General features: G+C 44.2%; 1 protein-coding gene across 1 annotated transcript in view; it reads left to right on the forward strand.

Moving 5' to 3' along the window:
• Positions 1 to 27616, forward strand: part of GC (GC vitamin D binding protein) — a 65316-nt gene that overhangs the window by 9261 nt on the left and 28439 nt on the right. The window contains exons 2-3 of the mRNA XM_058193098.1: positions 21725 to 21794; positions 24312 to 24444. Coding sequence (XP_058049081.1) covers positions 21725 to 21794; positions 24312 to 24444 — 203 coding nt within the window. The remainder of the gene's footprint in view (positions 1 to 21724; positions 21795 to 24311; positions 24445 to 27616) is intronic.

Raw genomic sequence — 27616 nt, forward strand, 5'->3', positions numbered from 1 at the left:
GCAGCGCCCCATTTTGGCTTCCAGGTTGGTGCAGGAGGCTTTTCAAAATGGAGCCCTGCCCCCACTGCCCCAGTTTGGGCCTGGAAAACCTCCTGCACCAACCTAGAAGCCAAAACTGGGGGTGGGCAGAATGCAAGCAGGGAGGGACATGCATACATACACAGGAAAGAGGCGCCTGCATGGGGGGGGGACACTTGCATTGCATTTTGGGAGTTAAAGCACATGCGTGGGCATGTTGTGACCCAGACCCAAGTAGGTAGTAATCAACTTAGTTCGTGGAAAAACAAACTTTATTCAAACAGCCGGGAATTACTTCATTCCCAGCGTCGTTCAACTCAAAGTAAAAGAAATGCCTCCCAAAACAAATTCCTCAGTTATCTCACAAACTTTAGTCCAATTAGGCAAACTGCCAAAGGCCCTTCCTGGCAAACTTCCAGAAGCCACAAAAACAAAGACATACACGAAGCAGAAGACGCAGCTACAACGTTGTTTTCTGGCAAAGCTGAAACACCGGTGCTGGTCTGTTATTAAGCCTTATGGGAGGGGCCAATCATCTCTTGGCCCTACTCCTGAGTTGTCCACTCTGCTTGAGCTGTTCTTGCCTTCTGGCAGCTCTTCTTATGTGTGCATTAGGAACAGGCTCCTCCTGTTCCTCTGCCTCACTACTGTCAGTCTCTGGAGGCTCTGGAGTCCGCACCTCACTCCCCGATGGCCCTGGCCTCACCTCAGCCTCATCGCTGTCCGACTCCATTGCCAGCTCCGCAGGCTGCTGACGGACTACAACAGGGCATTCCCTCACAAGTGCACATTCTTTGGGCACTCGGCACCAAAAAAGGTTAACCATCACTGGCGTAGGGTCTCCTACTCGGGTGGTGGGTTGGGCTAGATGACCTACAAGGCCCCTTCCAACTCTGTTATCTGTATTTCTGTTCTATGTTTTGCGCTCTCGTTACCGCAGAATCGCGACTTTTTCGTCAGTCTGGGTTCTCAGTCTAAGCTCATTGTAGGAGCCCATTTTATGGCCGCCAGAAGTTATGAGCTGTGTCTTTCATTAGCTGTTTTATGGTCATACGGTTTGACAATGCAATATCAATATCACTGGCTCAGCACCTCAGGCCACAAGCAAAGTGCCTCTCAATTACCATAGATCAGAGGGCTAATAAACCTCTCATCAAATCAAGTGCCAACCAAGTATTTCCTTCACATCAGGAGAGACGGACTGTTTTCAGCCCCTCACTCATCTGAGTAATAAATAGCTTGGAAAAAGTAGACTCCCCTTGCTGGTTTTCCAGCAAATAATTCACCAAGCGGTCCGTTTTAAATGTTTGTTTGTTTTAAATTTCCATATCTTTTTATAATAAACTAAAAGAATTACGTTTACCACCACCATCGTTTTAGTTTCCAACTGTCACACTTGCAACGGATAGTTTATTTTAATTCTTTTTTTAATTATTATTTTAAATACTTAAAAAAAAAGACATAACAGACACTAACATAAAACATATACTCCTTCTTTAGATCAGCTTCGTATTGGTATTCCTCTATTATTTAAATTTTTCCCCTCTCGTTTTCTTTAATTATACTTATCTTTTTGTCGCATTATCCCTTATTTCTGTATATATTCCATCATACCTATCCTTATAACAATACATTTTCTTTCATGCGCTACCTTTTTTGGGGTGATCTTTTCTTTTTTTTCTTTTTTTTAAAATTGTTTTATTTTTTACCATTTCTAATTTTTATCCAGTTATACAATTTCTTCCATATTACATAATATCCCGTATCTTTCTTTTCTCTCTTTTGTTAATTGATCCATCTCAGCACAGTCCGGAATTTTCCTTATCACTTCCTCCTCCTCTTTTTTTTTTATTATGATTAATTAGCCTACATTTCAATTTCAGATACAGGAATAATCCTCGGCTTAAAACAGTTTGTTTAGTGACCGTTCAAAGTTACAAAGGCACAGAAAAAAGGAACGTGCCCCTAGTCCTTCTTTTCATTAAACTAGACACGCCCAGTTCCTGCAACCTAGCGGTGAAATCTAAAAATTTTCCCTACTGGTTCTGTGGGCGTGGCTTAATTGGTGGGTGTGGCTTGGTGGTCAGGTGACTGAATGGGCATGGCCAATAATAATAAATAATAAAAATAATAAAGTATACAAAACTTGGGAGCACACCGGTCTACCTTCTGTAAAAATAGAGGCACCGGTCTACTAATCGCCTTTTTTTGGGAGGCACCGGTCTACCTTCTGTTAAAATAGAGGCACCGGTCTACTAATCGCCTTTTTTTGGGAGGCACCAGTCTACCTTATTAAAAATAGAGGCATCGGTCTACTAGCCGCCTACAGCGCTGATCAGCTGTAGTGCGGCCCTTTGAAGCGCCGCGGCAGTCATTTAAGGCCGTTTGCAACTATATCACTACCATGAGCTTCAGGGACAGGGAAAAGGAACAGCAAGGCATGGGCGGTGGGGGGGGGGCAGGGATTTTTGCTACCGGTTCTCCAAACTACCTGCCCCCATCGCTACCGGATCACACGATTCGGTCCAAACTGGGAGCATTTCACCCGTGCTGCAACCATTCGTCATATGTTTTAGCCTCCAGCCCTCTAAGCATCTTGGTTGCTCTTCTCTGTACTCTTTCTAGAGTCTCCACATCTGCAGGGATTTCTTTAACAAGCATGGCACAAAATGTTGTAAAATTGGGCACAACTCACTTAACCCCCAACTTACTTAACAACAGAAATTCTTATCCTAACTGTGGTCATAAGACGAGGATTATCTGTATTGTTCTTTACAACTGTATAGGTGGTTTGCCGTTGTTTGCTTTCTGAAAACTTTCTGCTGGGCTACTTTTCAAGTATTTACAGGATCTGTTCCTGCTTATCTTCTGGGGATCGACCAAAGTTGGCTAGATATTGGTACTTAGCTATATCCTGGTTATAACCCTGAAGAAAAAATCAGAATGCCGGGCACTTGGAGTTGAGAACTCCAGCAGTTCTAAAACTGGGTTTGTTGTAGACTGTAAATAGAAAAGCGGGGCTTCAGTCAACTTTTTCTCATTTAGGCTCTTGACTGTAGAAAAAGTTGGGCAGGGGGGCTTAGGTTCTTTCAGATTCTCAGCCCCTCTTAGCTCTACCATATTCTGTCTGGATGTCAAGGCCATCTCCCGGGGTTACCCACAGAGGCCGGAGGGGAGTGATACAACCTCTCTACAACAATCTCTACAACCCGCGAAATTGCTTCATTGGAGAATGTGACTGATGACACACAGGGGTGGGATGCTGGGGGTTCTCAGGGGTTCGGGAGAACCTCTAGCTAAGATTCTGTGCAGTTTAGAGAACCCCCAAATCCCATTCCTGGCTGGCCCCGCCCACCCCACCCCACCCTGCCCCTCCCAGGAGTCCTCACACGGCCTGTTTTGGATGCAAGTAAGTGCAGGGTGCGCACAGAGGCTCAGGGAGGGTGGGAAATGGATCTACCGGAAGTTCAGGAAGGCCAAAAACCGTTTCCGGCCTCCAGAGGGCCTCCAAAGCCTGGGGAGGCCATTTTCTCAAACCCAGAGGCTCGAGGAAAGCCTCCGGAACCCAGGAAGGGCAAAAATGCCCCCCCCACCATGGTGCAGGAGGCTGACTAGGCCACGCCTACCATGACCACGCCCACCTACCAACTGGGCAAAGACCCCCTTGAAAAAATTTTGAAGCCCACCCCTGATGACACACCCTGGGAGGAGGGGGGGGAACAGGGTCACGATTAGGGCTGTTAATTATGTAAGGTCAGAGCTGGCTTCACTTGGGAACCTGCCAACATGAAGCTCCTAATAAATAACTGGATTTCTTTTGAAGCTTGGCTCGAGGCTCATGATTTAATTAGAGTATCCATCAGAACTCTGAGACTGGAATTTTTCTGAGACCGAGAGTCTCTCAAACAGTCAACTCTGAAGGTTATGAAAAGGGAGAAGCCCGTGTGACGTTTCTCCCACCTCCCCTGCACAGCTGTTCCCAGCCTTGGAGAGAGAGGATCCGATAGTTCCCTGCCCTCCCGGCCAAGACCTTGGATGAGCTATAAAACTAACAGTGAACATTTAAAAACAAAAAAGATAAGGCAAGAGGCAAGAGGAAAGCCGCCCATAAATTTAGTTACAAAATTTATGGGCCCCCCTTGATTAAAGCCACCTGGCTCAGAGCACTTCAGTTAAAACCATTAAAAAGATTGGCAGAATAAACTTGTTCCGGATATCATACCACAGTAAAACAAAAAAACCCTCTTAATAAAAACATTTTGGGGATTTATTTTTAACCATATATGTATATATACAATAAATAATGAATAGAGAATAGAATAGAATAGAATAGAATAGAATAGAATAGAATAGAATAGAATAGAATAGAATAGAATAGAATAGAATAGAGTAGAGTAGGGTAGGGTAGGGTAGGGTAGGGTAGGGTAGGGTAGGGTAGGGTAGGGTAGGGTAGGGTAGGGTAGGGTAGGGTAGGGTAGGGTAGGGTAGGGTAGGGTAGGGTAGGGTAGGGTAGTTGGAAGGGACTTGGAGGTCTTCTAGTCCAACCCCCTGCTTAGACCAGGAAACCCTACACCACTTCAGACAAATGGTTATCCAACATATTCTTAATAACTTCCAGTGTTGGAGCATTCACAACTTCTGGAGGCAAGTTGTACCACTGATTAATTGTTCTAATTTCTCCTTAGTTCTAAGTTGCTTCTCTCCTTGATTTCCATCCATTGCTTCTTGTCAGGTCCTTTGGAGAATAGCTTGACTCCCTCTTCTAGGAGAGACTCCCTCTTAGAAGATAGAGAAAGAGAGAGGGGGGGAAGAGAGAGGGGGAAGAAAGAAAGAAAGAAAGAAAGAAAGAAAGATAGATAGATAGATAGATAGATAGATAGATAGATAGATAGATAGATAGATAGGAGATGGATGGATGGGAGGGTGGGTGGGTGGATGGAAAGAGAGAGAGAGAGAGATGAGAGAGAAATAATAGACAGATGCATGAGACAGACAGACAGACACACAGAGACAAAAACAGAGACAGATAGAGAGATGAGACCTTCTGACCAACAAAGTCAATGGGGAAATCAGATTCACTTAACAACCGGGTGACTAATTTAACAACTGCAGCGATTCAGTTAACCAATGTGACAAGAAAAGTCTTAAAATGGGACAGAACTCATTTAACAAATTTCTCCCTTAACGGCATAGGTTTTGGGCTCAATTGTGGTCATACGTTGAGGACTACCTGTACAAGGCCATGTCCGTGTCTCAACGCCATTTGGACACCGGCTGCGCAATTCCGTGACAACCCTCCATATCTATGAATCTGTAGCACGATAGCTCCCCCCACCCCATGAGTACCTCTGGGGCCAAACTCTTGGTCCCATCATCCCTGACTATGAACTAAGTAGGTTGGGCCTCTGGTGACTCAGACTGCTAAGACAGTCTGTTATTAACACAGCTGCTTGCAATTACTGCAGGTTCAGTCCCAGTAGGCCCAAGGTTGACTCAGCCTTCCATCCTTTATAAGGTAGGTAAAATGAGGACCCAGATTGTTGGGGGGGGCAATAAGTTGACTTTGTATATAATATACAAATGGATGAAGACTATTGCTTGACATAGTGTAAGCCGCCCTGAGTCTTCGGAAAAGGGCGGGATATAAATGCAAATTAAAAAAAAAGTTGTAGCTGCAGAAGTTCAGAAATTGAGTCACAGTGGGAATCCATCGATCCATCGGATGGACATTTACCGACAAGGTTTGGCAATTGTTTGCTTGCGCTTGCGGCCACAAAATGTCTGACTTTATAGGAAAGAGATAAGGCATTGAACTACGGATCCTGTTCTCTGTGTTTTCCTGCTCTGTGCTACATTTTGTTTGTTTATATATCATGTGTTCCTAGCCATGAAGCCAACCGTATATTTGCTAGCCTTTGAGATCCAAGATTAGAGTGGCTGTAATACCCATGTTTCCCTCAAAATAAGACCAGGTCTTATATTAATTTTTGCTCCAAAAGACGTATTGGGGCTTATTTTCCAATTAGGTCTTATTTTTGGGGGAAAATACGGTACTAAATGCATCAGAGGTGGCTTTCAGCAGGTTCTGACCAGTTCTGGAGAACCGGTAGCGGAAATTTTGAGTAGTTCGGAGAACCGGTAGTAAAAGTTCTGACTGGCCCCTGCCCCCATCTATTCTCTGCCTCCCAAGTCCCAGCTGATTGGGAGGAAATGGGGATTTTGCAGTAAACTTCTCCTGGAGTGGGGTGGGAATGGGGATTTTACAGTATCCTTCCCCTGGATTGGGAAGGGAATGGAGATTTTACAGTATCTTTCCCCTGGATTGGGGTGGGAATGGAGATTTTACAGTATCTTTCCCCTGGATTGGGGTGGGAATGGAGATTTTACAGTATCCTTTCCCTGTCATGTCCACCTAGCCACACCCACCAAATGGTCATAAGTGTGAAACACAATCACTTTTTCCAGTGCCCTTGTAAACTTCAAATGGTCAGTAAACACTAATATTGTTGTAAGATGTTGGTAAGATGTATATTTATGATAGTTGCAGCATCCCACGATCTCCATTTGCGACCTCCTCAACTGCTCCGACAAAGCGGTGGAAGACCGATTTGCTTAACAACCATGGCGAAAACAAGACCGTAACATTGGAGAACTCCCTTGCTTAGCCATGAATATTCTGATCCCATTTGTGGTCATAAGTCAAGGACTACCTGTAAGTGGATATGCTTGCAGAATGTGCCCTACTTGAACCAGAGGTGGCTTTCAGCAGGTTCTGACCAGTTCTGGAGAACCGGTAGCGGAAATTTTGAGTAGTTCGGAGAACCTGTAGTAAAAATTCTGACTGCCCCTGCCCCCATCTATTCTCTGCCTCCCATGTCCCAGCTGATTGGGAGGAAATGGGGATTTTGCAGTAACCTTCTCCTGGAGTGGGGTGGGAATGGGGATTTTACAGTATCCTTTCCCTGTCATGTCCACCTAGCCACACCCACCAAATGGTCATAAGTGTGAAAAACAATCACTTTTTCCAGTGCCCTTGTAAACTTCAAATGGTCAGTAAACACTAATATTGTTGTAAGATGTTGGTAAGATGTATATTTATGATAGTTGCAGCATCCCACGATCTCCATTTGCGACCTCCTCAACTGCTCCGACAAAGCGGTGGAAGACCGATTTGCTTAACAGCCATGTGATTCGCTTAACAACTGACATGATTTGCTTAACAACCATGGCGAAAACAAGACCGTAACATTGGAGAACTCCCTTGCTTAGCCATGAATATTCTGATCCCATTTGTGGTCATAAGTCAAGGACTACCTGTAAGTGGATATGCTTGCAGAATGTGCCCTACTTGAACCAGAGGTGGGTTTCAGCAGGTTCTGACCAGTTCTGTAGAAATGGTAGTGGAAATTTTGAGTAGTTTGGAGAAACAGGAGTAAAAATTCTGACTGGCCCCACCCCCATCTATTCTCTGCCTCCCGAGTCCCAGCTGATCGGGAGGAAAAGGGGATTTTGCAGTAACCTTCCCCTGGAGTGGGGTGGGAATGGGGATTTTACAGTATCCTTTCCCTGTCATGTCCACCTAGCCACACCCACCAAATGGTCATAAGTGTGAAAAACAATCACTTTTTCCAGTGCCCTTGTAAACTTCAAAGGGTCACTAAACACTAATATTGTTGTAAGATGTTGGTAAGATGTATATTTATGATGGTTGCAGCATCCCACAATCTCCATTTCCGACCTCCTCAACCTGCTCCGACAAGGCGGTGGAAGACCAATTTGTAACAGCCATGTGATTCGCTTAACAACTGACATGATTCACTGAACAACCATGGCGAAAACAAGACCGTAACATTGGACAACTCCCTTGCTTAGCCGTGAATATTCTGATCCCATTTGAGGTCATAAGTCAAGGACTACTTGTAAGTGGATATGCTTGCAGAATGTGCCCTACTTGAACCAGAGGTGGGTTTCAGCAGGTTCTGACCAGTTCTGTAGAAATGGTAGTGGAAATTTTGAGTAGTTTGGAGAACCTGTAGTAAAAATTCTGACTGCCCCTGCCCCCATCTATTCTCTGCCTCCCATGTCCCAGCTGATCGGGAGGAAAAGGGGATTTTGCAGTAACCTTCCCCTGGAGTGGGGTGGGAATGGAGTTTTTACACTATCCTTCCCCTGGCATGCCCACCAAGCCATGCCCACCAAGGCACACCCACCAAGCCTTGCCGCGCCCACCAAGCCACACCCACAGAACCGGTAGTAAAAAAAATTGAAACTCACCACTGAAATGCATCCATCTGGCTGATGATTTTAACTAGGGCTTATTTTGGGGGTAGGGCTTATATTACGAACATCCTGAAAAATCACACTAGGGCTTATTTTCCAGTAGGGTTTTATTTTTGGAGAAACACAGTAGCTAAATTTTCTAGTTCCGTTTTCCTTCTCTATTGTTTCTTCCCCCACACACCCGCAATGTCCCATCTACTGAAAACCTGATTCCTGAAAGCAGAAGAATAGCAAGTGCCTTATGTGAAAAGGATGTGCAGATTAGCCCCAAGTCAGCCTTCCTACAAGACTAAGTCCTGTTTTCGAAACGCTAGATTCCGTTTGATCAGATGTTGAGACTCTGGAAAGAGTGCAGGGAAGAGCAACCAAGATGATTAGGAGACTGGACACTAAAACATATAAAGGACGTGTTCTGTCCCCCCAACCTCAGTCCGGGAGGCATGTGAACTGACTCAATTAGCCGGCAATTTAGTCCACGGCAGCTATCTGCTCTGGCAGCAAACCAGAGAGCATCTGCCAAGGTTTTCTTTTATCTTCCTTGATGCCGGCGTGTCAGAAGCTTGTTACCGGAGCAACCAGGAAGTCAGGAACAAACAGCAATCCAAGCCAAATGCTCAGTCAAATAGTTCAGCTCAAGTTTTCTCCAGGCAGTTTGGTTTGTCCATCACAAAGCAGTAGAGCAGCCCCTCCTGCTTTTATACCCTGTGGGGTGTGACTCCGTGACTCAGCACTTTCTAAGCCCTGCTCCAGCCCTTCTTCTGTTGTTCCCACCTCTCTTGTCTACGAAACCTGGGATCTAACCAGGACTGATTGTCCACAGCTGGGTCTGGAAGCGGTGCCTGGGTGTGGGGAAATACAGGAGACAGAGGCCTCGTCACCACCTAGTCTGCCTCTGGTTCCTGGAGCTGAGCCAGAGAGGCCGGTCCTGCAGAGGGGAGCCCTGATGGCCCTTCCCCCTCACTCTCTGAGTCACTTTCTGGCAGGGGGCCAGGCCCGGGGGGGGGCTGGAGCCACAACAGGATGGCTGCAGGAATTGGGTATATCTAGTCTAGTGAAAAAAAGGACTAGGGGTGACTATGATAGCAGTGCTCCAATATTTGAGAGGCTGCCACAAAGAAGAGAGGGGGTCAACTTATTTTCCAAAGCACCAGAAGGCTATCTATCTATCTATTCATCCATCCATCCATCCATTTCCTCTATCTATCTATCTATCTATCTATCTATCTATCTATCTATCTATCTATCTATCTATCTATCTATCTGAGGGAGTCTCTCCTAGAAGAGGGAGTCAAGCTATTCTCCAAAGGACCTGACAAGAAGCAATGGATGGAAATCAAGGAGAGAAGCAACCTAGAATTAAGAAGAAACTTCCTAACAGGGAGGACAATTAACCAGTGGAACAGCTCGCCACCAGAAGATGGGTGCTCCACCACTGGAGGCTTTTAAGAAGAGACAATCTTTTGTCTGAAATAGTAGTCTCCTGCTTGAGCAGGGGGCTGGACTAGAAGACCCCCAAGGTCCCATCCAACTCTGATGACGATCTGAATCATCAGTACAATTAGAGGAAGTCCTGAATTTACCACAATTCATTTAGCAACCGTTCAAAATTGTAAGGGCACTAAAGAAGTGATTTACAACCAATCCAGGAGTGCAGCGATTCGCTTAATAACTGTGGGCAAAAAGGTGATAAAGTCGGAAATGACTCACTTAACAACCCTCTTGTTTAGCAATGGGAATTCCGGTCTCAATTTTTGGCTATAAATTAGGGACTGCCTCTATGTAGTTGTTTCAGTTCAGAGACCCAAGCGAAGCGCTATTAAATCAAACCTCTGAGACAAAGCTTCACTCATTTGAAACAACCTGTGGATATTCCCCGTGAGGCAGGGATGAAATGCTCCCGGTTTAGACCGGATCGCTCGATCCGGTAGCGATGGCGGCGGGTGGTTCGGAGAACTGGTAGCAAAAATCCTTGGGCCCCCGTACTCATGCCCACCCAATCGCCCGTTTGCCCGCTTGCCACTCCTTTCCGGCTCACTTGCCTTTCCCGCCCGAATGGTGGGAATAGGTTGTAAAACATGCTTTTGAAAGGTTAAAACGTTCGCAGAGGAGCTGCACGATCATCGGAGCCTTTTTTTTTTACTTTTGAAAACATTTTTTTACAACCTATTCGGCCGAGTAGGTTTTAAAAAAGATGCTTCTAAAAGTTAAAAACAAGATCGCGCACCACAGCTGATCACACACACACACCCCATACTGTTCTACTTACCGCATGCCTCCTTTTGGTGTGCAATGCACACACGCGCACGCGCACGTCACATTCGGTAGTAGTAAACAGGTTCTGATTTCACCATTTCTGTGGGGTTGTGTACAGGTAATCCTTGAGTTACGGCCATAATTGAGCCCAAAATTTCTGTTGCTGAGTGAGACATTTGTTAAGTGAGTTTTGCCCCATTTCATGATCTCACTTGCCATGTTTGTTAAGTGAATCACTGCGGATCTAAAGTGAGTAACACAGCTGTTCGCTGAATCTGGCTTCCCCATTGACTGTGCTTGTCAGAAGGTCACAAAAGGGGATCACGTGACCCTTGGACTTTGCAACTGTCATTAAACAGATTAACAGAGTTGGAAGGGACCTTATAGGTCATCTAGTCCAACCCCCCCGCTCAAGCAGGAGACCCTACACCATTTCTGAGATGAGAATATTCACTATAAATGTGAGCCAGTTGCTAAATGCCCGAAATTTGATCACATGACCATGGGGATACTGCAATAGTCCTAAATCTGAAAAGTAGACATAAGTCACGCTTTTCAGTGATGTTGTAACTTCGAACTATCATAAGTTGAGGTCTTCCTGTATTTTATGCATGAATGTATAAGTCTGTATTAGGGACACGGTGGCTTAGTGAGTAAGAGACGCTGAGCTTGTCGATCGAAAGGTCGGCAATTCAGCAGTTTGAATCCCTAGTGCCTCGCATAGAGGTAAGCTCCCGTTACTTGTCCCAGCTTCTGCCAACTTAGCAGTTCGAAAGCACGTAAAAAATGCAAGTAGAAAAATAGGGATCACCTTTGGTGGGAAGGTAGCAGCATTCCGTGTACCTTTGGCGTTGAGTCATGCCGGCTACAGGACCACGGAGACGTCTTCGGACAGCGCTGGCTCTTCAGCTTTGAAACGGAGATTAGCACCGCCCCCTAGAGTCGGGAATGACTAGCACAGTGCGAGGGGAACTGTTGTGTCTCGGTCGTTTTCCCCGCAGCCGGGCCCCTCTTATCTCCTTCCGAATGCTGAGGAATGTCCTGGCATGTCTCCAGGCCCCAGCCCTGGCACCATGCCCAGACAGGCCGAACAAGACGAAGGGCCTGAAGTGCCTCCAGCCCTCAGCCCTGGCTCCATGCCCAGGCAAACGGAGCAACTAGACCCCTCTCCCTCCCCTACAGCATGTGAGCCTGAGGAATGTCAATTACCAACAGCTGGAGCCTGGAGAGATCCTCGCTTCAGGAGAATTGATAGGCGGCGTCAGCAGAAAGAAGGGAGGGGCAGGCCTGGATAAGTGCTGAGTCCTGGAGCCACACCCCATGGCCTATATAAAGGATCTGCTTTCTGGCATTCTCTGAGTCAGGCAAAGTTTACCTTGAATTGCTGAAGTCACTTCCTGGTCTCCTGCCTGCCTTGAGAACTTTGCTAGGACTTTGGCAGAGCTGCAGATACGGACTTCTCCGACCCGGCCGTCAGCAGAGGAGTGGGACACGACAGGAACCTTTACCTTTATAAGTCTGTATTATACTTGAACACAAGACATTTTTTACTGGTTTAGACTTCACTCTGTCCTGATTTATTTAGAAATCAAATTGGGTTATTTCTAGGTAAACATCAACAGCTTTGCTTCATAAGACTGAATTCCCACATTCTATTAAAACATACAATGGTTTGTTTGGTCTTGTTGAGGGAGATCTCGAAGCCAGATATTTTTATTTGCTCGTGCAGCAGAGGTTAAACAAGCAGTCAGAGCCAGCAACGTGCTGTAATTTTTAAAAAGAGATTTAGAAAACTAAAATATAGAAAACTGCTTGTGTAATTATCAGTAGAGATTCTCAGTCAGGTGCTCCCGAGATCCACATCGTACATAAAATGAAGATATTAACCATTGTTATTATATTAACCAAATATATTGGTATATTAACTAAGAAATGAATAAATGAAATGAATAAAATAAACTTCATTTATGAGGTAGATAGGTGAGGCGTATCCGAGCCCTGTTATAGCGCCACTTTCAAATTAATCCAGATTGTGGTTGAAACACGCTTTCTCCAAAAGTAACATCCTATGGCAGTTAATATAAAGATCATGGCTAGATGTGCTAATTTCTACTTGGTGATGATGGCTTTAGGAAGCTCAGCCAACCTGCTGTTCAAACTTAATTGACCCGTTTGTTGGATTAGCCATTTGTTAATAAGTCCTTTGATACACACTGCAAAAACATGCATCACAACATTTTCTTTTTCTTTTCTTTTTTTGAAAAAGTTTTTTATTTTATAGACAAACATAATTTAAAACATCAGTAATTTCTTCCATATGACATCTCGGTGTTTATTTCCTGGCTCCATCTTCTCGTTGTTTCTTCTTTCTTCACTTCAATTTAAACGATTACCATTTTTCCACAAATACATTATTATCATTTTCTTACATACAATAATTGTCCATTGCTTATCCGGACTGGGCTAGGTTTTTAATTAAATGTAGTTTTAATGGGGTTTTATTATTTTAATTGTAAATTTTAATTCGGCCTTATTTAATAAGTTTTTTAATTAGTGTTTATTTCTGTATTTATACTTATGTATTTGTGTTTTTAATAGGCTGTAAACCGCCCTGAGTCCCTTGGGAGATAGGGCGGTATAAAAATATGATTAAATAAAATAAAATAAATAAATAAATCCGTACCTTTCTTCTAACCAATGGTAAAATGTATCCCCAATCTTAAAATATTCTGAATCCTCTCTTTCTTTAATCATCAAAGTTAATCTGTTCATTTCTGCACAATCTAAAATTTTTCCAATAATTTCTCCTTCCAGGGGTATTTTCTCTGCTTTCCAATTTTGTGCATTCTGTACATCACAACATTTTCTCTGGAGCTTTATTAATTGAGGGGGATTTCTTTCACATAATTCGGCCCAGGAGTGAAAAAGCTTATAAAATCAAATGACAATGACCAACACAAGTGTGCCCCCTTCAGGGCGTTGCGAGAATAACATACTTTCTCTTCCGGTTTTTTTGCTCAATACAAACAAGGTTATCCAATGTCCAGCTTGTGAATAGGAATCTCCATATAAATGCATTAAGGTTGGTAAAAGAACAAGTTGCAAAAACAAAGAATTATTCTGGATGTTGGACATCTTCTGTAAATATCAGTGTTGGCTTGCCAACCAACCGGTGTTGTGTTGCACAAAAGGGACGATTGTTGGGTGGTGTGAGTAGATGTTTTTCCATAAATTACAGATAAACTTCTGTTTCTATGTTCATAGAACAACTTTAACCTGATTAGTGAATTTTATTTGTTTAGATGTTTTTTTATTCCACTGTTATTTTTTATAAATACCTCGAGGCAGAGGGCATACCGAATACTCCTTCCTCCTTCTATTTTCCACCCAACAACCCTTTGAGGTGGGTTGGGCTGAGCGCGGCCTGAAGTTATCCAGCCAGCTTTCATGCCTAAAACAGGATTATTTATTTTATTATTTATTATTTATTATTATATTTGTATACCGCCCTTCTCCCGAAGGACTCAGGGCGGTTCACAGCCAATAAAAAACACAATACATAGAATACAAATTAAAAACTATATAAAAAACTGATTCAATAACGGCCTAAAAATTTAGATACAATTTAAAACCCCATTTAAAACCCCCAATTAAAACCCATAAATTTAAAAAACTAACCCAGTCCTGCGCAGATGAATAAATGCGTTTTAAGCTCGCGACGAAAGGTTCGGAGGCCCGGAAGTTGATGGAGTCCCGGGGGGAGTTCGTTCCAGAGGGCGGGAGCCCCCACAGAGAAGGCCCTTCCCCTGGGCGCCGCCAGACGACACTGTCGCGCCGACGGCACCCTGAGGAGTCCCTCTCTGTGAGAGCGCACGGTCGGTGGGAGGTATTCGGTAGCAGTAGGCGGTCCCGTAAATAGCCCGGCCCTATGCCATGGAGCTGAAGACGTTTCACCAGAACCTTGAAGCGCACCCGAAGGCCACAGGTAGCCAGTGCAGTCTGCGCAGGATAGGTGTCACGGAGCCACGAGGGCTCCTCTATCACCCACGCAGCCGCATTCTGACTAACTGAAGCCTCCGGATGCCCCTCAAGGGAGCCCCATGTAGAGAGCATGGCAGTAAACCAGACGAGACGCCACGAGGGCGTGAGTGACTGTGCATAAGGCATCCCGGTCTAAAAAGGGGCGCAACTGGCGCACCAGGCGAACCTGGTGGAAAGCTCTCCTGGAGACGGCCGTCAGGTGGTCTTCAAAAGACAGCCGTTCATCCAGGAGAACGCCCAAGTTGCGCACCCTCTCCATCGGGGCCAATGACTCGCTCCCAACAGTCAGCCGTGGACTCAGCTGACTGTACCGGGATGCCGGCATCCACAGCCACTCCGTCTTGGAGGGATTGAGCTTGAGCATGTTTCTCCCCATCCAGACCCGTACGGCTTCCAAACACCGGGACAGCACTTCGATAGCTTCATTGGGGTGGCCCGGTGTGGAAAAGTACAGCTGGGTTGTATTAGAATTAGGATTAGAACTCACTGTCTCCTAGTGATCAAACAGGCTTGGTACACAGATGACTTACTATCTGGAAACAAATACTGTGGGGGTAAGACACCCCTGGTGTGTGGGTGTATGTCTGTGACAGTGGTGGGTTTCAAAAATTTTTACTACTGGTTCTTTGGGTGTGGCTTGGTGGGTATGGCGTGGCTTGGTGGGCATGGCGTGGCTTGGTGGGCGTGGCAGGGCAAGGATACTATAAAATCTCCATTCCCTTCCCACTCCAGAGGAAGGTTACTGCAAAACCCCCATTTCCTCCCAATCAGCTGGGACTCAAGAGGCAAAGAATAGATGGGGGTGGGGCCAGCCAGAGGTGATATATACCTGTTCTGTCCCCCTCCCAAACACAACCAAAAAGACACACGAGCTGACTATATTTGCCAGCAATTTACTCCGACGACCGATAACAGTTCTGGCAACAAACCTGTGATTACCTGCCAAGTTCTTCTCAGACCAGCGTAATTGCAGTTCAGAAATATACAGAAGCCAAAGTCTTAATCACAAAATAGCACAGGCAAAGCTCCCAAAAGTCTGTTTTTGTCCGTCACAGAACCCAAGGGCAGCTTCACCCACTTTTATACCCTGTGGAGTGTGGCTCCATGACTCAGCACTCCCTGGGCCGGTCCCTTCCTTCCTTTTGCTGCACACGCTTCACTGGCATCGCTGTCTTGCATCTAGCCACAATTGATTCTCCTCAGCTGGCTCTTGGAGCTCTGCCAGGGAGGAGGAGGAGGGGTCGGGGGAAAGAGGCCATGTCAGCTCCTCTTCCACCACCTGGCCTGCCTCTGGGACCTGGAGTGGAGCCAGAGAGAAAGGTCCCGCAGAGGAAAGCCCTGTCAGCTCTTCCCCCTCACTCTCTGAGTCACTCTCAGCCAGGAGGCTCGGCTCGGGGGCTGCAGCAGACACAACAATACTGGTTCTCCGAACTACTCAAAATTTCCGCTATTGTCAGACTCCGATGGCGCCATGTACAAATCCTAGGAGTTTGTCTGAGCTATGTTTGGTTGAAGTTTGGGCTGATGCAATGAAGGGGCAATTCCTATTGTGGCTGAGGGCTAATGCTAACTTTTTTCACATCTTGCTGCAGGGAATTTGCTTATGAATAGCGCTGTCTGTCTCTTTATCTCTTAAGCGCTGACATCTGCTGTGAGCTATTGAGGAAATTGGGGGCTATTAAAAGGGAGTCTGCTTCCTGCCTCTAAAAAAACATGTTTATCCATTTCTCATCCAGGGAAATATAATATTCTGCCTTTTTAATATTTCCTAAAATATTTCATTCTTCTAGGAGAGGGGTGGATGCTAACTTTCTACAGAATGAAAAGATTGAGTAATTTGTACTCCAGCTGTTGTAAGAAATGCAGCCATTGCCTTCTCACTAGCCATAGCCAATTGTTCATCTGCTTCCGTAGGAGGCAACCTATACCAGGGGCCTCCAACCTTGGCAACTTTAAGCCTGGAGGACTTCAACTCCCAGAATCCCCCAGCTGCCTGGGGAATTCTGGGAGTTGAAGTCCTCCAGGGTTAAAGTTGCCAAGGTTGGAGACCCCTGTGGTTGTGAATACTCTGTAATTGTGAACTCTCTGCGTGGGTTCAAGTCAGTGGTGGGTTTCAAAAAATTTTACTACCGGTTCTGTGAGTGTGGCTTGGTGGGCGTGGCATGGCTTGGTGGGTGTGGCTTGGTGGGCCTGGCAGGGGAAGGATACTATAAAATCTCCATTTCCTCCATTTCATCAGTTGGGACTCGGGAGGAAGAGAATGGATGGGGGCGGGGTCAGTCAGAATTTTTACTACCGGTTCTGTGGGTGTGGCTTGGTGGGCGTGGCAAGGCTTGGTGGGTGTGGCTTGGTGGGCGTGACTTGGCGGGCATGGCAGGGGAAGGATACTGTAAAATCTCCATTCCCTCCCCACTCCAGGGGAAGGTTACTGCAAAAATCCCCATTTCCTCCCGATCAGCTGGGACTTGGGAGGCAGAGAATAGATGGAGGCAGGGACAATGAGAATTTTTACTCCCATTTCTCCGAACTACTCAAAATTTCCGCTACCAGTTCTGCAGAACTGGTCAGAACCTGCTGAAACCCACCTCTGGTTCAAGTAGGGCACACTCTTCAAGATTATCCACTTACAGGTAGTCCTTGATTTATGACCCCGAATGGGATCAGCATATTCACGGCTAAGCAAGGGAGTTGTCCAATGTTATGGTCTTTTTTTTTTTTGCCATGGTTGTTAAGTGACTCATGTCAGTTGTTAAGCGAATCACATGGCTGTTAAGCAAATCGGTCTTCCACCGCTTTGTCGGAGCAGGTGGAGGAGGTCGCAAATGGAGGTCGTGGGATCCTGCAACCATCATAAATATACTTCTTACCAACATCTTACAACAATTTTAGTGTTTAGTGACCCTTTGAAGTTTACAAGGGCACTGGAAAAAGTGATTGTTTTTCACACTTACGACCGTTTCAGCATCCCCATGGTCACATGATCAAAATTCGGACGCTCAGCCACTGAGTGATATTTATGACGGTCGCAATGTCCCGGGGTCACATGGTTCCCTTTTGCTACCTTTGGACAAGCGAAGACAGCGAGGAAGCCGGATTCATTGAACAGCTAGCTGTGTTACTGTTGAACCACTGCATTGATTCACTTAATAACGGTGGCAAGGAAGATCGTAAAACGGAGCAAAACTCACTTAAATCACTAAGTCCACCAGAACTGGTCAGCTTGTGGCGACGTTTCATCAGCATCATTTCTAGGGATCACAGCTCCAACTCCTAGTGCTACTCCTCCTCCCGCTCCACAAACCCCACTCCCTCCTGGCACTGATGATGTTACCTAGTATGGGTCATGAAACACCTGCAAGAAAACCTCCAAGATCAGAGAGCACCAAGGACCTCACCGTGGCTCTCTTCCTCCTCCTCCTCTTTCTCTTTTCCTCCTCCTCTCCCTCCTCTCTTCTTTTTCTTCTTCTTTTTCTTCTTCTCCTCCTCCTCCTCTTTCTCTTCTCCTCCTCCTCCTTCTCCTCCTTCTCTCTTCTTCTTCTTCTCCTCCTCCTCTGTCCTCCTCTTCCTCCTTCTCCTCCTCATTTCTCCTCCTCCTCCTCCTCTCTTCTTCTTCTTCCTCCTCCTTCTTCTCCTCCTCCTCTCTTCTCCTTCTCCTCTCCTTCCTCTCTTCTTCTTCTTCTCCTCCTCCTTCTCCTCTTCCTCCTTCTCCTCATCTCTTCTCCTCCTTTTCCTCTCTTCTCCTTCTTCTCTCCTTCCTCTCTTCTTCTTCTCCTCCTCCTTCTCCTCTTCCTCCTTCTCCTCATCTTCTCCTCCTTCTCTCTTCTTCTCCTCCTCCTCTCCTCTCTTCTCCTCTTCCTCCTCCTCTTCTTCTCCTTCTCCTCTTCTTCTTCTTCTTCTTCCTCTTTCTCTCGTCCTCCTCCTCTCTTCTTCTTCTCCTCCTCCTCCTCTCTCCTCTTTCTTTCCCAGCCACTGTGCCTCTGCTCATTACTTACTTACTTATTTATTTATTTATTTATTTATTATTTAATTTATATACTGCCCTTCTCCCGAAGGACTCAGGGCGGTTTACAGCCAAGTAAAACAAGAAATCACAAAAATTAAAAACATTTTTTAAAAACTAAATCAATTTGGCTAAGAAACTAAAAACTCTGATACTCTCCCTTGTCACAGGGTAGGGATCTTTTTCTTCCAAATTTTTATATATATTTTTTTCACAGTTACCGACTTTGTGCCGCATCGGGTCCACGCAGTAGAAGTAGACAAGGTCTTTGTTTCGTCTAGCATTGTTCTGATTTCCCAGGTGGACCTCGGAAGATTTAAAAAAAAAACCTCTGGGAGGATGTTTAGAATTTCAGGGTTTCTCCATTCTCATGATTTTAATAAATCGGGGAAGACAGCAGAACATTAATGGGGAGGAGTATCTCCTAAGTAGCTGGAAAGAAGAAAGAGAGGGCGGCTTTTATTTAAAATGCTTTTTTCCTCAGCAATTGTCAAACTGCATTGAAGGGCCTTAAGTACACAGGAGCCACCATTTGAAATGGATGTTCTCTATTTAAGCCAAGATTTATGGTCTCTCTCTCCCTCTCTTTCAAGGGAAAACTCTCTAGAGTTGGAGCTAAACAGATATAAATGAAGCTCTGAGAGATCGGCAGGGTGATTGGGGAAGGTTTTTAAACTCCATTTCTATCAACTAAGCTGTCGGGAGAAGACAGATCAATGTAATTTTTATAGGGCGCTGTTTAAAAAATAGACATATATTTGTTCAGTGCGTTTGATTTATTATAGAGAAGGATGAATGTTCAAGGGTTGTTGGATTTTGTTTTCCATAATTGAAGCCTGTGCTTTTCTGATCTACTTGTGTTCAAAGTGATAAAACGGAGATGAGCACCGCCCCCTAGAGTCGGGAACCTCTAGCACATATGTGCGAGGGGAACTTTTACCTTTTACCTGTTATTATATTATCAATATTACAGTGATAAATACCACAACAAATAGGTGTATCGTGATTGTTTAAAAATAACTGTACCCAGACCAGACACTGTTTGATGAAAATTGAATGTTATATGAATAAAACATTTTAAAAAATTAATCCACGTTTCATCTTTTGTTTTGACAGGCAAGGATTACTTCAAAGAAAAAGTCTGCAATGAATACAACGCATTGGGGGAAACGAATTTTCGCTCCATGTATGTATTTTGAAGGCGGATTAATTTTTTGGGTTCAGAATATCGGCATATACTTTACTTACTGTACATAGAAACCAGAAGCACCCCAAAGGATGGCATCAAAGCACAGATAGTCCTCGATTTATGACCACAGTTAAGCCCCAAATTTCTGTTCTTAAGCTAGACAGTTGTTAAGTGGATTTTTTTTTTTACTTTTAAAAGCATTTTTTTGGCTGAAGAAAAAATGCTTTTAAAAGAAAAAAAACCTCTGATGATCGTGCAGCTCAGCTGGGCATGGGTGGGGGGCAGGGGATTTTTGCTACCGGTTCTCCGACCCCCCCCCCCCACCATTGCTACCCGATCGGGCGATCTGGTCCGAACTGGGAGCATTTCACCCTGGATCCAGTTAATTAGTCAAGAAAGCCAGAAAGAAGGCAAGAGATTCTGAAAGTTTTAATGTCTAAACACTTCAGGAACTCAGTGTTTGTTCCCGACAAATGCCCCTCCTACAGCATCTCCTTAAGTCTCATTCCGCAGGTGTGCCTTGTGAAGATGAGGCACTCTTCCCAGTAGCCTGCTCAGTCTGCGCATGTTCTGTGCCTTCTCCTCCTCCTTCTCCTCTCTCCTCCTTCTCCTCATCTTCTCCTCCTTCTCTCTTCTTCTTCTCCTCCTCCTCTCCTCTCTTCTCCTCTTCCTCCTCCTCCTCTTCTTCTCTTTCTCCTCGTCTCTTCTTCTTCTTCTTCCTCTTTCTCTCGTCCTCCTCCTCTCTTCTTCTTCTCCTCCTCCTCCTCCTCTCTCCTCTTTCTTTCCCAGCCACTGTGCCTCTGCTCATTACTTACTTACTTATTTATTTATTTATTTATTTATTTATTATTTAATTTATATACTGCCCTTCTCCCGAAGGACTCAGGGCGGTTTACAGCCAAGTAAAACAAGAAATCACAAAAATTAAAAACATTTTTTAAAAACTAAATCAATTTGGCTAAGAAACTAAAAACTCTGATACTCTCCCTTGTCACAGGGTAGGGATCTTTTTCTTCCAAATTTTTATATATATTTTTTTCACAGTTACCGACTTTGTGCCGCATCGGGTCCACGCAGTAGAAGTAGACAAGGTCTTTGTTTCGTCTAGCATTGTTCTGATTTCCCAGGTGGACCTCGGAAGATTTAAAAAAAAAACCTCTGGGAGGATGTTTAGAATTTCAGGGTTTCTCCATTCTCATGGTTTTAATAAATCGGGGAAGACAGCAGAACATTAATGGGGAGGAGTATCTCCTAAGTAGCTGGAAAGAAGAAAGAGAGGGCGGCTTTTATTTAAAATGCTTTTTTCTTCAGCAATTGTCAAACTGCATTGAAGGGCCTTAAGTACACAGGAGCCACCATTTGAAATGGATGTTCTCTATTTAAGCCAAGATTTATGGTCTCTCTCTCCCTCTCTTTCAAGGGAAAACTCTCTAGAGTTGGAGCTAAACAGATATAAATGAAGCTCTGAGAGATCGGCCGGGTGATTGGGGAAGGTTTTTAAACTCCATTTCTATCAACTAAGCTGTCGGGAGAAGACAGATCAATGTAATTTTTATAGGGCGCTGTTTAAAAAATAGACATATATTTGTTCAGTGCGTTTGATTTATTATAGAGAAGGATGAATGTTCAAGGGTTGTTGGATTTTGTTTTCCATAATTGAAGCCTGTGCTTTTCTGATCTACTTGTGTTCAAAGTGATAAAACGGAGATGAGCACCGCCCCCTAGAGTCGGGAACCTCTAGCACATATGTTTGAGGGGAACTTTTACCTTTTACCTATTATTATATTATCAATATTACAGTGATAAATACCACAACAAATAGGTGTATCGTGATTGTTTAAAAATAACTGTACCCAGACCAGACACTGTTTGATGAAAATTGAATGTTATATGAATAAAACATTTTAAAAAATTAATCCATGTTTCATCTTTTGTTTTGACAGGCAAGGATTACTTCAAAGAAAAAGTCTGCAATGAATACAACGCATTGGGGGAAACGAATTTTCGCTCCATGTATGTATTTTGAAGGCGGATTAATTTTTTGGGTTCAGAATATCAGCGTATACTTTATTTACTGTACATAGAAACCAGAAGCACCCCAAAGGATGGCATCAAAGCACAGATAGTCCTCGATTTATGACCACAGTTGAGCCCCAAATTTCTGTTCTTAAGCGAGACAGTTGTTGAGTGGATTTTTTTTTTTTACTTTTAAAAGCATTTTTTTTGGCTGAAGAAAAAATGCTTTTAAAAGAAAAAAAAACTCTGACGATCGTGCAGCCCAGCTGGGCATGGAGGTGGCAGGAATTTTTGCTACCGGTTCTCCGACCCACCCACCACCATTGCTACCCGATCGGGCGATCTGGTCCGAACTGGGAGCATTTCACCCTGGATCCAGTTAATTAGTCAAGAAAGCTAGAAAGAAGGCAAGGATTCCTGGAAAGTTCAAATGTCGGCACTTAATGCTTCAGGAACTCAGTGTTTGTTCCCGACAAATGCCCCTCCCTACAGCATCTCCTTAAGTCTCATTCCGCAGGTGTGCCTTGTGAAGATGGGCGAGGCACTCTTCCCCTGAGTAGCCTGCTCAGTCTGCGCTGTTCTTGCCTTCTCTCCACTCTCCGTGCTCTCAGATCAGGAGTGGGTAGTCCTTGCTCCTCACCTGAGCTCTAAATCTCTTGCTCATCCTGCCCCTGTTCCTCCCTATCTACAAGCTGTCCTAATCCTGAAAGGATTGCCCTGGCCTTCCCCATTTTCCTCGGAAGCCAATGAACCCTCCCCCTCAATCTCTGTCGGCTCAAGTTCTAGCTCATCTTCCCCCACAGATTCAGGCTCCCACGGGGCAGGAGGGGCATGACATTCTGCTTCTTTTAATATTCCCCCCAATATTTCATTCTGTTCTGACCTAGGCTTCTTTAAGTAGCAAGAAGCAGAGTCTTAGTCCCGGTAAAATATGATGTGAGCCAGCAGTGTGCAGCAGCTGCTGAAAAAGACAACACAGTTCTGGGCTGCATAAACAGAGGGATAGAATCAAGATCACGTGAAGTGTTAATACCACTTTATAAGGCCTTGGTAAGACCACGCTTGGGATACTGCATCCAGTTTTGGTCGCCACGATGTAAAAAAGATGTTGAGACTCTAGAAAGAGTGCAGAGAAGAGCAACAAAGATGATTAGGGGACTGGAGGCTAAAACATATAAAGAACGGTTGCAGGAACTGGGTATGTCTAGTTTAATGAAAAGAAGGACTAAGGGAGACATGATAGCAGTCTTCCAATATCTCAGGGGCTGCCCCAAAGAAGAGGGAGTCAAGGTATTCTCCAAAGCACCTGAGGGTAGAACAAGAAGCAATGGGTGGAAACTAATCAAGGAGAGAAGCAACTTAGAACTAAGGAGAAATTTCCTGACAGTTAGAAAAATCAATAAGTGGAACAACTTGCCTGCAGAAGTTGTGAATTCTCCAACACTGGCAATTTTTAAGAAAATGTTGGATAGCCATTTGTCTGAAATTGTGTAGGGTTTCCTGCCTGGGCAGGGGGTTGGACTAGAAGACCTCCAAGGTCCCTTCCAACTCTGATATTATATTATATTATATTATATTATATTATATTATATTATATTATATTATATTATATTATATTATATTATATTATATTATATTATATTATATTATATTATATTATATTATATTATATTATATTATATTATATTATTATATTATATTATATTATATTATATTATATTATATTAAACACCCCTTTTATTTACACGACTGTGAATTACATTCATTCACAGTCAGCATGGCTTTGCAAGCAGTCTTTCAGAGAAGCATATTTATTAACACGCCTTATCTCGCTGGGAAAGCTGCCAGGTAACTAGTATCCCAACTGCAGACTAGGCAAAATGTGGCACAGAGTCTTTTAAGGTCACGAATGGAACTTTACAATTTGGCACGACTGACTGAATTGTTTTCCTGCAAAAGCCTCCTCCCCGTTCGCTCCTCTTTTGTTTCCTATGGGAGGGGCCAATCGCCTCCAAGGTGTGGCTTTACTCCTGAGTCGACCCTGCTTTCTGAGTTGATCTTGCCTTCTGGCAGCTCTGCGCATGCGCACACTGGGAACGGGCTCCAGCTGTTCCTCTGCCTCGCTGCTGTCTAACTCCCTCTCTGCCTCCGACACAGAGCCCTCATCCGAGCTTTCCACAGCTTCCAGGACTGGCCCAGGTTCCTCCCCAACCTCCTCACTGTCTAACTCTGCTGCCAGTTCCACAGGCCACCAGTGGGCCACAACACATTCTTCTGCGGGGAGGGGGGGGCGTGGCTTCCCACAAATCTATAGTTGTTGTTAATGTCTCTGTGTTTATGGATGGCTAATTTGTCAGAGGCTCAGGCTTCTTTGGCAAGTTCTATCCCTTTTTTAATATGCATCTGCTCCGGAAGAAAAGCTCTCCACGGTGGCCCAGCTGTAGCTCCACAACGGCAACAAACCGACCTTTAAAACCAGGCGCCGTCACTTTTCTTTTAACTTGGCTTTTGCAGATCAATCGTCATAAACAGCAGGAAGTATTCTAATGCCACCTTTGAACAAATCCTCAGTCTCGTCAACAACATGGTCGACTTGGCCAAAAAATGTTGCGCTGCAGGAGCTGATCCAGACTGCTATGAAAACGAGGTAAATTTCAACATCCATGCAGGCAGATCCAGATCCAGCCTTCCTCAGACCGGAGGCGATTGGATAACAAGTACCAGCGGAATAGAATATTTAGAATGGAATGGAATGGAATAGAAATAGAAATAGAAATATAGAAATAGAAATAGAATATATGGAATGGAATGGAATGGAATGGAATGGAATGGAATGGAATGGAATAGAAACAGAAATAGAATATATGGAATGGAATGGAATGGAATATATAGAATGGAATAGAATAGAATAGAATGAAATAGAAACAGAAACAGAAATAGAATATATGGAATGGAATGGAATGGAATGGAATGGAATGGAATGGAATGGAATGGAATGAAATGAAATAGAAACAGAAATAGAATATATGGAATGGAATGGAATGGAATGGAATGGAATGGAATGGAATGGAATGGAATGGAATGGAATGGAATAGAATATATAGAATGGAATAGAATAGAATGAAATAGAAACAGAAACAGAAATAGAATATATGGAATGGAATGGAATGGAATGGAATATATGGAATGGAGTGGAATGGAATGGAATGGAATATATGGAATAGAATAGAATAGAATAGAATAGAATAGAATAGAATAGAATAGAATAGAATAGAATAGAAATAGAAACAGAAATAGAATATATGGGATGGGATGGGATGGAAACAGAAACAGAAACAGAAACAGAAACAGAAACAGAATAGAATAGAATAGAACAGAATAGAATAATAGAGTTGGGAGGACCTTAGAGATTTCTAGTCCAACCCTCTGCTTAGGTAGGAAATCCTATACCACTTCAGACAAATGGTTGTCAAATCTCTTCTTAAAAATTTCCAGTGTTGGAGCATCCACAACTTCTGGAGGCAAGTTGTTCCACTGATTAATTGTTCTAATTGTCAGGAAATTTCTCCTTAGTTCTAAGTTGCTTCTCTCCTTGATGAGTTTCCATCCATTGCTTCTTGTTCTACCCTCAGGTGCTTTGGAGAATAGCTTGACTCCCTCTTCTTTGGGGCAGCCCCTGAGATATTGGAAGACTGCTATCATGTCTCCCCTAGTCCTTCTTTTCATTAAACTAGACAGACCCAGTTCCTGCAACCGCTCTTCATATGTTTAAGCCTCCAGTCCCCTAATCATCTTTGTAGCTCAGGGTTCAACCATAAGGCCCTTATAACTCTCTGTAATTGGTTCTTTTCTTCCAGACGCTTCATTACCAAACTAAGTAACATCATCAGTGCTAGCAGACGTAGCAGTGATAGCATTACCTAGTTTGGTAATGAAACGCCTGGAAGAAAACAACCAACTTCAGAGAGCACCAAGGACCTCACGGTTTAATTCCTAACTGGAAGTTGGGAATAGTTATATACGTTAGGGAATTGGCACAGTGAGGTTGCGGACAGTGGTGGGATTCAAATAATTTAACAACCGGTTCTTTGCGTGAATGACCAGCTGGGTAGGTGTGGCTCGATGGGCATGTGACCATGTGGGCATGACCAACTCAACGTCACTCACCTCAATGGGCGCTTCGCTTTAGCTGTTACAATGTAATAAGGGTTAACCAAAGAGGCAGTTTCTGTTGTGTCTCGCCCAATCTCACCGCAGCCGGGGCCTTCTTATCTGCTTCCGAACACGGAGGAATGTTCTAGTATGCCTCCCGGCCCCAGCCCTGGCTCCATGCCCAGACAGGCTGAAGAGGAGGAAATATCTCCAGCCCCCAGCTCTGGCTCCATGCCCAGGCAAACGAAGCAACTAGACCCCTCCCCCTCCTCCACAGCATGTGAGCCTGAGGGAGGTCTATTGCCAACTGCTGCCGACTGGAGTGACCATCGCGTCAGAAGACTTGATAGACGGAGGCAACAGAAGGAAGGGAGGGGCAGGCCTGGATAAGTGCTGAGTCATGGAGCCACACCCCATGGCCTATATAAAGGATCTGCTTTCTGGCATTCTCTGAGTCAGGCAAAGTCTAAACATATCTTGCTGAAGTCACTTTCTGGTCTCCTGCCTGCCCTGAGGACTTTGCTAGGACTTTGGCAGAGCTGCAGAGGCATGCCTGATTCGGATTTCCCTGACCCGGCCATCAGTGGAGGAGTGGGACACGACAGTTTCTGTAAGCAGGGGAATAAAGATTAGGCTAGAAACACCACCAGAATGTTGCCTTCCACTGGTTGCGGATCTCCATAGAGGTAGTCCTTGACTTACAACAGTTCATTTAGCGACTGTTCAAAGTTACGACGGCGCCAGAAATAAGTGACTTACGACCATTTTTCACACTTAACAACCTCTGCAGCATCTCCATGGTCACATGATTGACATTCGGATGCTTGACAATTGGTTCAGATTTGTGACGGCAGCAGTGTCCCGGGGTCATGTGATCTTCTTTTGCGACGTTCTGACCAGCAAAGTCTATGGAAAAGCCAGATTCGCGTAACCACATAATTTAACAATGGCAGTGATTCACTTAACAGATGTGGCAAGAAAAGTCATAAAAATGGAAGAAAACTCACTTAACAAATTTCTCCCTTCGCCACATAAATTCTAGACTCCACCATGGTCGTAAGTTGAGGACTACCTGTATTCCCTGGAATTTAGATCGCTTTAGTGTCATCTAGGATTATTTACAAAGGCCATCTATGTACATGAGTGGCCAAAATTGTGGAAACCTTTTAGGAAAAGTGTATTTTTGAGATTTGATGACTAATAACATCATTTTTTTTTTTTTTGGAGTTTTAAGATAATCATATTCCACTGCTGGAATAGCCTGGGAATAGCCCAGACCTTCACACAATTGGAAATCTATAGAACCGATTAAAGAAACTTGTTAGTTAGAAGCGACCCAGCAATAAAACCCAGTTAATAGAAGCCATCATTCAATCTTGGTTTCACATTATAACAGCTGCAGAACTAAAAGACTTGGTTCACTCCATGGGAAGACGTTGTAAGGCCGTCATTCATGCTAAAGGTTACCCAACTAAGTATTCACTGACATGGTGGTAATTTTTGTATATTTCATTTTTTTCTACGTGCTTCACTTTTCTTCTTTATACAGTAACTGCTATTCTAATAGCAAATCCTTCATAAAAGTTATGGCATTACATTCTTGATCAAATTATCTTTCCATTGATATATAATTTTATGGTAGGTAAAGGTAAAGGTTCCCCTCGCAC

Source organism: Ahaetulla prasina, chromosome 8 (assembly GCF_028640845.1).
Source record: "Ahaetulla prasina isolate Xishuangbanna chromosome 8, ASM2864084v1, whole genome shotgun sequence".
Lineage (NCBI taxonomy): Eukaryota > Metazoa > Chordata > Lepidosauria > Squamata > Colubridae > Ahaetulla > Ahaetulla prasina.